The following is a 13,850-nucleotide window of genomic DNA, read 5'->3' as shown; positions in this document are numbered from 1 at the left end:
ACCTTTTCCTCCAATTTGGTATCCCTGCCCCTCTCCCCCTTTCCCTCTTTCTCCCTCTCTGCCCCTTTCCATCTCTGTGTATTGTGGAGGACAGACAAAGTGATATGTCTGTCATACGCCATTACCATTAGAACAGAATCTTGTTCTTTTATTACAACTGAACTCTGCCGGATTTCTCAGCAGGAATGCTAAGTGAAATCAATGTCTTGGATTTCCAGCTTGAGCTTGGAGGTCACAGCCACTCTATCATTTCTCAGCATTATCCGTTCCCTTCACCCCTCCTTTCCTCTCTCTTGAAGCCTCCAACTGGCACACAGCAGATTGAAAACAGCATGATTCAGAAGGATCATGCTGCACAATTTTACAGCCTTTTGGAGGGCCCTTCATTCACACACACACACACACACACACATGCATACACTTTCCCTTGGGACCCCCCCTTTTTTTCAGTTTGTGGATAAATTCTGTTTGTCTGCTTTGACTGAACTGGAAGCCAAATGTTGAAGAAATGTTCTTAAAATATGGAGGAAAGTAGAGAAGAAAGTAAAATTACTAACAATTTTTGGTAGATATTGGTGGGATTGTTCTTCTCCTTTCCTAATAGGTAGGCTCTTGACTTTTCATTTATTCTAGACAATAAATGTTGCACCATTAAATATATATTTTGTTAATTTTATAGTCAGAATCAAAACTAGACATGAAGTTTGTCACATGGTTACCCCTTAAAAAAACTAAAACCCTCAGAATTTAATGTTAGGGGAAACAGGAGATTCAGAGGCATAGTGTCCTGATATGGTTGCCCCCTGCCCCACATTCCTTACTTACTTTAAAAAAATGTGGTCCAGTGACAACTGTATGACAACACTATTGTCAATTTGATACTCACGTTTGGAACATAATTGCAGGAAAACTTAATTGAGAACCCCCTAAAGATCCCAACAGCTCACCCAAAAACACACTGCAAGCTCCCAAAGTGTGAAAATGCAAACACACACACAAGCATTCCAGAACCCTGTACTATGTATTACATTTTCATTTGCAATCCTTCTCAAAGGTGACAGAAATTGAAAAACATTGGTAACTCCCCCCCCCCCAAAGCAATATTGGATGTATTCTGAAATAAGCTATCAATTGGTCCCTAGAAAATTCAAAATGTTTTTGTTTACTTATAAAAAGCTCAACTGATCTGGTTGTTTAATTTCACAGGTGGATATGCTAGTTTTGAATTAAATGTTTTGAGTTACTGGAAAATGCTGAATTGCTCAGATTCTATTGAATATTTGAGCACATACAAAGAAAATAATAATAAATAATTTTTGCCCTAAGGACAAGGAGTGAATTTCTGTAAGTAAACTCTGATAAATGTGAGTCATTTGATGCTCACAATGTTAGGACGGAAAACTTACATTAGTAAATAAATCGCAAAACATTCTGAGAGGATATTGAATGCCTCTCAACCAAGGACAGACAGAATAATCAAAAATAACTAGAAAAAGTCAAAAATTGATTTCCCAATTGGCAAGAAAGGGAAACCCTGATTGGAGGAATCCTGTATTGACAGAATTTTCATAATTCAGAATGTATTTTATTATTATTAACTTTATTTACACCCCACCTTTCTCCCTATGGGACCCAAGGTGGCTAATAATCTCACACTTTGAGTCTCTTCAGGGAGACAGGGCAAGTTATAAATAAAACATTATTATTATTGTTGTTGTTGTTTAAAAAGTGCACTACAAAAGTTAAAAAACAAATAGTATGGTGTGGATTGAGGTAAAACAGATTAAAATATAATAAATACAGTAGAGTATCACTTTTTCAAGCTAAACGGGCTGGCAGAAGCTTGGATAAGTGAATATCTTGGATTTTTTTTTTCGTGTCAGGAACAACTGAGTTGCTTCTGGAGTGAGAGAATTGGCTGTCTGCAAGGACATTGCCCAGGGGATGCCCGGATGTTTTGATGTTTTACCATCCTTGTGGGAGGCTTCTCTCATGTCCCCACACGGAGCTGGAGCTGAAAGAGGGAGCTCATCCGCGCTTTCCCCAGGTGGGATTCGAACCTGGCAGCTTTCAGGTCAGCAACCCAACCTTCAAGTCATAAGGCTTTTATCCCCTAGGCCACCAGAGGCTCCACAATATCTTGGATAATAAGGAGGGATTAAGGAAAAGCCTATTAAACATCAAATTAAGTTATGATTTTACAAATTAAGCACCAAAACATCATGTCATACAACAAATTTGACAGAAAAAGTAGTTCAATATGTAGTAATGTTATGTTGTAATTACTGTATTTACGAATTTAGTACCAAAATATCATGATATATTGAAAACATTGACTACAAAAATGGCTTGGATAATCCAGAAGCTTGGATAAGCGAGGCTTGGATAAGGGAGACTCTACTGTACACTTAAAATAGCTTTTAAAACATACAGCCCCCCAAATACCCTTCCCCCGAATAGCCTCCCCCCACACACACACTTCCCCAGCAACATGACTCTTATCCTTCCCCAAATGTCTGCTGGCAGAAGAAGGTCATGACCTGGCTGTGTAAGGCCAGCAGGGATGGGGCTATCTCGGTCTCTCTTTGGGAGGGAGTTCCACAGTCTGGGAACAGTCACCAAAAAGGCCCCTTTCCTTTGTCCCCCCAAACATGCTTGAGTGAATGGTAGGACAGAGAGAAGGCCCTGCCTTGTAGATCGTAGATGTCTACTTATTCCTATTACTTACTCTGCACAAAATCCAGTTATGGGGGTTTTGTATAGAAAATAAAGTTTCTGCACAGGAACTTTTTCTGCACTGAATACTGTTGAATGATGCTTGGAAAATGCTGTTTCTGCACAAAAAATGTGCAAATTTGCACAGAATAAGTTCTGAACTGCAGTCTCAAACACTTCCATGCAATTGGAAGAAAACTGTCAGAATGAATAATTGCTTCTTTCAAAAAGTAATCAATGAACAGTAGCTTTCCCTATTCTAGACTCTATGGTTTAATTTCACTTGGCATTCCCAACTTAATTAAACTCCCTGAATCTAAATGAATGTTAGCATTCAGCAGTATGTCAACATATCTATTCTAGCTGGGATCAACCATTAGATTTAGGCCTACAAACCAAACAAGACTACAAGGAGAGCTCATTGTTTAGTTTTGGAATTGATGTTTATCAATATCTTCAGTATCAACACTCTATACTAGAAGTGAGACATGTTCCTTCATAACAAATAGTGCAGGTTGGTGTTATCAACATTCTTGTCTAATCAAAGTATAGGGAGAAAAATCAAGAATAAGTTCCTGCCCAAATTACTGCCAGTCATCTCATTCTTAAGAAAGACCTACCTGGCACACTACAAAAAGGGATACAAGAGAAATATAGCTGTCACAGTGTACAGAACTGTTATCCCTGACACTATGACCACTTTATATTTGACAGTGCTGACAACTCTGAATGCTGTTAATCATAATTAACAGACATACAAATATGGTGTTCATTTAAGAGAGATGCCCACAATGATGCAAAACAAGGAAAGCTGGAGAAACTGATATTTTTAGGGTAAAGAAGAAATACAGAAATCAGGGTTAGTTTTATAGGTGAGCGTCCCTTATCCAGAATTCCAAAGTCAGAAATATTCCAAAATCCAAAAATGTCCACCTGGATGGCTGAGTTAGTGACACCTTTGATTCCTGATGATAGAGTGGACACATACATTGTTTTATGTTAAATGTAAAAGGTAAAGGTTTCCCCTGATGTCAAGTCCAGTCATGTCTGACTCTGGGAGTTGGTGCTCATCTCCATTTCTAAGCCGAAGTGCTGGCGTTGTCCATAGACATCTCCAGGTCATGTGGCCAGCATGACTGCATGGAGTGCCGTTACCTTCCCACCAGAGTGGTATCTATTGATCTACTCACATTTGCATGTTTTCGAACTGCTAGGTTGGCAGAAGCTGGGGCTAAAAGCGGGCGCTCATTCCGCTCCTGGGATTTGAACCTGGGACCTTTTGGTCCACAAGTTCAGCAGCTCAGTGCTTTAACACACTGTGCCACCGAAACATTTTAAATATTGCATAACAAATTACCTTTAGGTTATGTGTTATGTGTAGAAGGTGTGTTTTAATTGTTGTTTTAATAATTCATGTTTTAAATATTGGTTTTAATTGTAATTGTTTATTTGATATGTGTGTGTATGGCTTCAAATTACTGCCTATTGTAAGGCTGCCTTGAGTCCCCTTCAGGGGTTGAGAAAGGCAGAATGTAAATAAATAAATAAATATTTGAAACATATGTGAAATTTGTGTTTAGACTTGGTTCCCATCTTCAAGAGATCTCATTATATACATACAGTATATGCAAATGCAGATTTTCCAAAATTTGGGGGGGGGGGATCCAAAAGCCAGAACACTTCTGCTCCAAAACATTTCAGATAAAGGATATTCAACCTGTAATGAGTTAAAGTTACTGGAGTGTAGATTGTGTTTGAATGTTAAGGCCAACTTGCTAATCATAACTACAGTTTAACAAAATAATCTATTCTCTCTGTTGTTGAAAGTCTTCCAACGAAAGCTAGATAGCAATCTCTTGAAGATTCTCACTTTCTGGATGCCTTGTAAAGAGCAGATAATTGGACCAGATAATCATACGGCCTACACCAAGTCTATGATTCAATGTGATCCATACATAAATCCACATTGGTATTTGCATATATAGAAGGATAGGCTACTGGATAGCAGATTAGTCTTTCTTTATAATAATTGCTGGTACACTAATAGGCAACACATGGAATGAATACCCAGAGTGCTCACAGTCATCCTTTATTAGTTGCAGCCTGAAGGATGCTGCAATCACATGTAATGTATGTAGAAATAAAGTTAATGAGCAATGCACAGGAAAAGGCCTGGGCGACAGATTGTAAAGTAGTACCTTGCTTTTGGGCGGAGGGCTGGATGTGCTCTTGTCAGTATGGATGCTGGTAGGTGATACTGCTGCTCCGAGGTTGCTTTGGGGAATGCCGGGTATTTTTCCACCTGGGGATACTTGCATCGCAGCAAGCTGGGCAGCATACAACTGCTGTAAAAAAGGACAACAAAAAAGAGAGAAAATGAGATAAAGTGGGGGCAGGGGGGAGCTCATCAGATAGGAAACAGTGAACCAATATTAATTGAAGAAGCTCTAAACATGAGCCAACAATGTGATGCGGCTGCTAAAAAAGCCAATGGGATTCTGGCCTGCATCAATAGGGGAATAGCGTCTAGATCCAGGGAAGTTATGCTCCCCCTCTATTCTGCCTTGGTCAGACCACACCTGGAATACTGTGTCCAATTTTGGGCACCACAGTTGAAGGGAGATGTTGACAAGCTGGAAAGCGTCCAGAGATGGGCGACTAAAATGATTAAGGGTCTAGAGAACAAGCCCTATGAGGAGCGGCTTAAAGAGCTGGGCATGTTTAGCCTGCAGAAGAGAAGGCTGAGAGGAGACATGATAGTCATGTACAAATACGTGAAGGGAAGTCATAGGGAAGAGGGAGCAAGCTTGTTTTCTGCTGCCCTGCAGACTAGGACACGGAACAATGGCTTCAAACTACAGGAAAGGAGATTCCACCTGAACATCAGGAAGAACTTCCTCACTGTGAGAGCTGTTCAACAGTGGAACTCTCTCCCCGGGGCCGTGGTGGAGGCTCCTTCCTTGGAGGCTTTTAAGCAGAGGCTGGATGGCCATCTGTCGGGGGTGCTTTGAATGCGATTTCCTGCTTCTTAGCAGGGGGTTGGACTAGATGGCCCATGTGGTCTCTTCCAACTCTACTAATCTATGATTCTATGATTCTATGATTCTAAGCCCCTTATACTCAGCTAATACTAGTTCACTTGAGAGTTTTTAACAGGAGCTGCCATGGTAGCTCATTCCAGCAAAACAATAAAGGAGCATCTTTAAGGTCAGCAGGTTTGTTTTAGCACAAACTTTAATGGATTGCAATCCACTTCCTTAGTTCCATGGAGTACTATGTTTTTCTTTTGAAATGGATTGTGTTAAGGGGTGGATTGTCATTAAGTATATACATCAATGACTATCAACAAAACAAATTCAACTATTTTTAAACAGATTTTTTTGCACAACTTTTAGCAATTGTGGGAATACATGGAATGCTCCACGCGTAGTTTTTCTGGCCAATATTTTTGTGCAGAAATAAGAGGACTTTCTGCAAACCTCTGTATTTTTGGCTGAGAAGTATGTTTTCTACATAGGAAACATATGTTACCATCATACAAATTTATTTCAAATGTAGCTTTTTACCTATAAGGACTTATGAATCCTGTAGATAACCAATTTCACGAAGCAATAACAATGAGCAAAAAATGAAAAAAAATGAAAAAGAAAGAAAGAAAGAAAGAAAGAAAGAAAGAAAGAAAGAAAGAAAGAAAGGCCCAATAGAATTAGAATATAACAGGGATAGAAATTAGGAATGAGAGGAATGCTTGAATACTAAGAAGTGGGGATGAAAAGGGGCTAGTAGAAGTGTATGAACTGCATTATATGAATCTATACTGGCTTGTGTAGATTGGCCCTAAGTAGCTCTGAAACATTACCTTTTAGACTATAGCTTCCAGAATGTCTCAACCAACATAGTCAGTAAAGAAGCTATAGTAAAAAAAAAAAAAAAAAAAGCAACTTTTTCCAAGCTTTGGATGTTAAAAGCAATTACTATGGCTGAATCAATAAGAACCCAAATGTGTTGGAGAAAAACAGCAGCAATACTTTTACTATCTCCCTGATATTTGGTGCACTTGTAGGTCAAGGCAATGGATAAGCTGTACAGCTGTATAGCAGCTGACAATGAAAGTACGGAGGTATGGAATATGTATCAGCAATGTGCATTTGACCATTATTTCAAGGATAAGAAAGTCAACAAAATTATACATCTGTGCTGAAGATGCTTTCCATTGTAATGCTAAGTATAACCAGACTGGATATTATAACAAACAGAGCAAGGACAAACATGCGACACCACCGTGACCGACGTTATGATCAGGCATTGTTGTTATTGGGTGATCTTCTTTTAACATTGACTGTTTACATTAGCAGAGCAATGAAGGTTGGAGGGCACCAGACGGTGGAATGCTAAACAAAGCATGTGATCTCTGAGGATGAGTTTGGAACAGCATTTCAAGGTGATCAGGCAAAAGGGGAAAAGCTCTGAAGTTTCCCAGTAGCTTTCAAGGATGCAAGGAGATATTATGTATGTGTGTTTATACACCTAACTCTCTCCTTCCTTCCTCAGCTAATTCATGGAGCCCGACAGTAATTTTGGATAGTATCATCTTTTGTTCCAAATGACCTTGATTCAGGGCCCTTCCACACTGTCCCTAGATCCCAGTACCTCATCCCAGATTATCTGCTTATCCCAGGTTTTCTGGAAGGGGAGACTCAAAATCCAGCTTAAAGCAGAAAATCTGGGATCAGATCCGAAGATATAGGAACAGTGTGGAAGGGGCCTCAGTCTCCTATACAGGATAAACCCATGTCTCCACATGGCAGTAAGAGCTGCTTGAGAGTGGAATATTTTGTCTCAAAGTATAATAGAGCTTTTTAGATAGAAACTGAATGGTGATCTGTTGGGAGTGTTTTGATTGTGTTTTCCTGCATAGCAGGGAGTTGGACCTGATGGCTGTTTTGGTCTCTTCATACTCTATGATTCTATCTTGAGGATTTGTATTGGAATGTATCCGGTCCTCATAGCCAACAAACCTTGAGGACTGCAAAGACACATTGCATTTCTTGCATTATATTAATCATTGTTGTTATTTGCCCCACTGCTTTGTTGGCACCATTTTGAGGCAAGGTACTGACACTGTAGCACATGATCCTCAAAAATCTGGTGATAGTGGAGAACTATCAGATCCTATGGAAGGATACAAGATTTTGTAGATCTGATCACTTAGTCTAGGTAATGTCTTCCTGTAGAATTAGCTAGTATACCAGATTGCTGACATCTCCAGAGGGCTGGCTTCATGTCGACATTTATATTGCACAATTCACTCAAACCTCTCCCCATTCTGAACCCTGTTTTCCATTCTGTTACCTAAGATATTGGACTTCAATTTATTGAAACCATAGCACATGGCTGTGCAGATAAAAAGTAGTTACCACCTATCCCAGCAATCTGATTAATGATGAGGCACGATGGGAGTTTCTGTGCAAGAGCCCCTGGGTGGATATAGGTTCCTTGCCCCAATATAAATGCTTGGCACTCTCTATTTTGCCTTATTCCATCAGTGGCATATGCACATGAACATACAATTTCATAAGTATTAGCATGAAATGTGGGACATAGGAATATCGTTCAACAACCTGGGTGTCCTACTGCCAAGACACTGCCTCCACAATTGAAGCTAACACACTAAAGACAAAAATAAAATCATTCTGCTCGATATAACTTCAAATATTTTGGCAAGTGAGCCACATGTCTGGCTTTTACCACACACAAATCTGGCAACTGGCCCAGAGGTAACACACAAGGCAGGCAGGAGTTTTTGTTTGTTGTTTTGTCGAATCTGGTCCAGTGGCAATCCAAGTGCCATGGCCTAGGGCCATCCTTGGATGAAGTAGCCCCATGACGTGCAACATTACATGGACAGAATTGCCTGGGTTTTGTTCCCCTCTTGTTTAGTCAATGACATTCTTCTTACAGACCTGCCATGCCTTGTAACAGAGAATGAAATGTACAATATGCAGGATGGGGTGCAGCATGTTAATATTTTTAGACAAGATTGAACTTTGACATTATTGAATCTGTCTGTTCAGATTTAATCATTGCAGGGCAGGACAACGTTTGGCTCAAGACCAGGAGAAAGGACACTGGAATGACCGCATGCTGTGCATCAAGATGGTGAAACTGACAACATTTAGAGAATGAAAAGTTATGGCACCCTCAAGCAATCAAACAAAGGACTGTGTGTATTCAAAGGTCTCTAACGGAGAGCTCCAAAATTTGGATTAATTTTATGCTCTAGGGATGCTGCCAACAGTATCTATGGCAGAGCGGTGCAGTGAAACGGTCTATTTTGCCATCTTCTTGTAAGTGTACATTCTCTATGTTTCTCTGCCTTTCCTAGCAGGGAAAGCAGAACTTGGAGTATTTAAATAATTGGATCTGGAGCCAATTAAATTTGTGTCATTTATTTCATGTGACTAGTGAATGAAGTAGGGGGAGAAAAAGCATGATTATTTCATAATGTTTAGGACATTCTGCTTATATATGTGGGAAAAGCAACTGATAAGCCAAGACATCACAGGGTTTCATAGTTTGCTCTGACTCTTGGAAGACTAGGACCTAGATTACACATTTACTGTAGGGATGTGATCCCATGGGTCACATCAAACGTTGAGCTCAGTGCTCAGATCTCTATTCTCCTACAGTCACTTGTGTTTAGGGTTGCTTAAATTATGCCACTTGTTGCCAAAGGTTGTTGGCAAGAAAATACAAAGACCCCAAACAAAGTTTTTGTTGTTGAAGTTATGCCAGAAATTATATTAGACATATTGTATGGTACTACCCAGTATCAATAAGAATCTGATAATATGCATTTCTTTTCTCTTATATCTACACTATCTGCCTAAACCACTTACAAGCATATTCTTTCCACTGCTGTCAGAAAACAATTTTTATGGCAACATTTTGGATACACTGTGTGGTACAATCCCTGTGTCCATGGGACCATTATCATGATTTCATTTACTCATGTCTGAGAAATGTATGTCCTCTCTAAGTATTTTCTAGGTGCTCTAGGTGATTCTATGGCATGCTTCTAAAAGAAGTTGAGCATAGAGTCATGCTGAAGGACCTAGTGTTGCCTATAGAGGTATCATCTCTAGACATTTCCTAGGTCATTTGGTATAACACTGGTATGTTTCCACGAGCTGTTGTTCATTTAACAAGATTCGCTACTACTTGCGGTTTCAAGTATCCACTCGATGTCCTGAAACATTAACACAGATGCAGAGGTTTTACTGCATGTATTCTTTCAATATAGGAGATATGACTTCTTTAGAGGTATACAAACTTTCTGATGGTCACACTGCTCAGGTTTATGGATAATGTGTCGGAATACAAAAGAAAAGTCGGATTCGTGTATGCATTGTATCTCATGAATCAAATGATATGGAACATGTTTTTAGGTTGTTTAGAATGAACATAAACAGGTGGTCAGAAGATTGGCCATGATCAACAGGTATGATCATGATCCAATTTAAAGCAGAGTGAAGAGGTAGTTGCATGCAGCTTGAAAGAGGGGGATGTGAAGTTCTGGGGACACATTCAACCTTCCTGCACTCCTCTTAAAAAATTCTAGACCCCACATCTAATTGAGTTAAAAATTGCCGTTTTGTACCCTACCCCAAAACAGCAGCCCCCTCCCCAAGTTTTCTGTAAAGGTGAACAGGAATGATATTGTGTCACTTCTGGTCTTGCAGAATAATGCCTGCATGATTCTTTGGAGTTTCAAAATAAAATGCCACAATATCCTCCAGCTTACCAAAAGCTAGGCAAAATCATTTTGAACTGAAAAAATGTAATTCTTGCTGGAAGTCACTGTGCATCATGGAGACAGCCAGTAGTCCATTTGTGGTAAATATGGGGTTTTGGGCTTACAAAGACAAGCCCAAGTCTGAGACTATGGATGGACTAAATAGACTAAGTGTATTCATCTGGACAAAGTAAAATAAGTCTATAACTACAACTTCTTTCTTTTAGTTAGTCTCAGAGGTGCTACACAATCCCTTTGTCTACTATAAACACGGCTATTTTTTTTAATCTACTAGCATTAAAATGTTGTTCTTGTGTATTTATGCCCTTAGGGAGACACTGTCTGTCCTCAATCCACAACTCAGATTATCTATCATCTTAACCTGCATATTAAATAACAATATTCCACAAAACTTTCTGCAGGATTGTGAAAGTGCTCTTGGCTCGATGGCACTGCAGTACATCAGAAGTTCAGCTGTGAGGTTAGACTGCCTTTGAAATCTTTCCCCTGGGGCATTGTTATTGTATGTTAACAATGCTCATTACAGCTTCAAGGCCATACTAAAAATGAATTCTTGTTCTGTTAATAAAGAAAATGAGAATGTGGCATAATAGCTATTTTAAAATTATTTGGTGAAAACCATATTAGCTGTTTTAGCATTAAGTAGATGTATGTGTTTTGTGCCACAGCCATGTTATTAATATCACTTTAAGAGCCAATGGAGTTTTGTAGTTGGGAACAAAGAAGGAAATAAAATTAAATAAAAACATAGAAAGAGCATTAATTGGAAATAAGTTAACTGAAGGTCTAAATTTTATCCTGAGTGTACAATCACCTCCATCAGATACTCTTTAGCCACAGATGAACCTTCAGAGTCCATGCACTTAATTATCCAGAAATGATGTCAATGTTCACATTCTATATAATTCATAGACCCGTCATTAAAAATGCACACATGATTGGGCCTTGTTCTGATTTGCCAGTATGCACCACAATTCTGCATAGTTTGGATTTGTTTACATCATTAGAATATAGATTTTATGAAACCAGTCTCACCCTGTATGAAATGCATTCACATTTGGATGATTCTGTGCAGAAACCTACTAGGCTAGTCACACCACCAGACGTCCTTGTTCAACAAAAGAAATTACACTAGAAATCGCACAGCTCGAAGACAATAATATTATGAGGGTCCATTACAAGGTGGGAGTACAGCTTGCAAGACAGCATCCCCATTTACTGTCCCCACTCTGAGAACCACTGTTCAAACAAATAGCACCACACAAACACTTTTTAGGCTTTCTAATCCCGTGATCAGCAATCAATTCATGAAACCAGGAACAGGGAAACTCACCGTATGAAAATATCAAATCTTTCTAGAACTTACATGAAATAATTGCGAGGGACTATTGTTTCCAACAGCCAAATATCTGTTGAAATGTTTAATTTTGTCAGGAGAGCTGGTTCTCTCTCCCCCTCTCTCTTCCACTGCACTCCCCAATGGAAGAACACATACAGACTGCCAAACTTTTTAAACATTGGCTGGACTCCTGTTAGTGACTTACTCAAGCATAGGTACAGCTTATGCGTTTATAAATCCCTTTTTGGATAGGGCACAGAGGGCTATTCCCTTTTCCGACTGCTCCGTCCAAAAACCTCCCACGCTCAGCAACCAAGATGGACTGGTGTTGCTTCTTCTTGCCAGAGGGAAGGGTAGGCAACCCAGATTACACATGCCTAGCTTTCCCAAGATTCATCCTGAATCATACACTTCTAAGACAATTTCCTTGCTTGACCCACTCATATACTGTATAATCACATCAGTCCTATTCAGTATTTTAAGGTATTTTGCTCATGTTGTTTATTCCATATGTGAGCAGGGAGGGGGGGGGCACATTGGCTATCCTCCTGATGTCAACATTGTGACTATGAACATCAGCAGAGGGGAAGCCAACACATGTAGATAGTGTAGTTCCCTTGCACATTTGATTGTACTTCTTTGTTGTAAAATTGACATGTTTAGTTCTTTGTTGTGTAAGTGGAGTTCAGCAAGCATAACCATTTCACATAGGTTTAAGTCCTATTATTAGTCAGTCCCAAGTATTCAGGTTGTACAAAATTATCATTACTCCTCATTGTTTACTATGTACAACTATGCACAATGCAGGGTATCAACCCTAGCCATGAGGTCAGTTTGGGACTCGAGGTGACTGTCCAGATCACTCATGCTTAAGGCTGGACCACTTTCCAGTTTGCAATAAATTCTCTATTTATACAACTTCATACTCCCTGCTTATGCATTGAATATAACGTTTAGTAAAAGATCTGATATGAATTGATTGTAAAGGGGGGGGTGGCACCCGGAGTATGAATCTGAAGCCCAGAGCGTGCAGCTCCAAGTCCCTTCTGCATGGACTGCAAGATTGTCTTCCATGTTGTTCACATGCAGGGACTTATCACTAGGCACTTCCTATCATCAGCTTATAAAAATGTGTTACTCAGCTTCTGCGATAATAATGCATCACTGCGAAGTTAGCAGACCAGATTGCCTCTCCCTTTGCAAATTAAGAATAGCTAACTGGAAGGGTGCCCAAATAAGTCACATATTTGTACATAACAATGTTCACACCATGTGACAGTAATTGAAATGGAGTGAAAAGACTTGAAAGCTGGCCAGAAAGGAAATTTGATAGGGTCATCCGGGTAAACACTGTTGGCTGATACGTTCCATATGAACGTGTTGTCCAATGTAAGCAATGCAAATGCTCCAGGCGAACAAAGAAACCCACTAACGATTTATCCATAAGCCTTATCTGGTGGCCGGAACCTGGAGTATTATGTAGCCCTTCTGGACTTCTTTGGAAAACAACTAAGGCGGCAAAAGAAGAACGATCTTAGAAAAGGGGGCCAAATTCAGTTATTTTACAAGACCCAATGAATTTAATGTGTGGAGGCTTTTAGAACCAGAAAAAGGATGGGCTTTCTAGAGAACAATCAGTTAGAAAGAACAAAGGTCCATTGATATTCCTAAGCTTCTCAATAGTTGAACGGATAGAGGAAGTACTTTGAAGCATTTCTTTTACACTGAATGCAGTCTGGATCAGGACTACCTTAGGTTTATTGACCCCACGTTAAATGTCCTTCAGACTCTAAAGGACTCCCTTCCTCTGATTTACAAAGCTGCATGGCTGGAGGCTGCCATTTTGATTTCCCATGAAGTCTGGGAGACATTTTACATCAAGATGGTGTCAGAAACTACGACCCAAAGCTTATCACCTGGTATTTGTTGAACAAAATCAAAAGGAATAAGGAAGACCCACTGTCATGAGATAATGTGACT

At 39.6% G+C, this 13,850-nt stretch overlaps 1 protein-coding gene across 10 annotated transcripts in view; it reads right to left on the bottom strand.

The window, feature by feature from the left end:
• Positions 1–13,850, bottom strand: part of sox5 (SRY-box transcription factor 5) — an 824,881-nt gene that overhangs the window by 86,977 nt on the left and 724,054 nt on the right. For all 10 annotated transcript variants that reach the window (XM_062983191.1, XM_062983193.1, XM_062983192.1 and 7 more), the window contains one exon: positions 4,914–5,060. In XM_062983191.1, coding sequence (XP_062839261.1) covers positions 4,914–5,060 — 147 coding nt within the window. The remainder of the gene's footprint in view (positions 1–4,913; positions 5,061–13,850) is intronic.

Source organism: Anolis carolinensis, chromosome 5 (assembly GCF_035594765.1).
Source record: "Anolis carolinensis isolate JA03-04 chromosome 5, rAnoCar3.1.pri, whole genome shotgun sequence".
NCBI classification, from domain to species: domain Eukaryota; kingdom Metazoa; phylum Chordata; class Lepidosauria; order Squamata; family Dactyloidae; genus Anolis; species Anolis carolinensis.
Note: the sequence above shows the minus strand (reverse complement) of the source record. Positions and strands in the feature narration are given on the sequence as shown.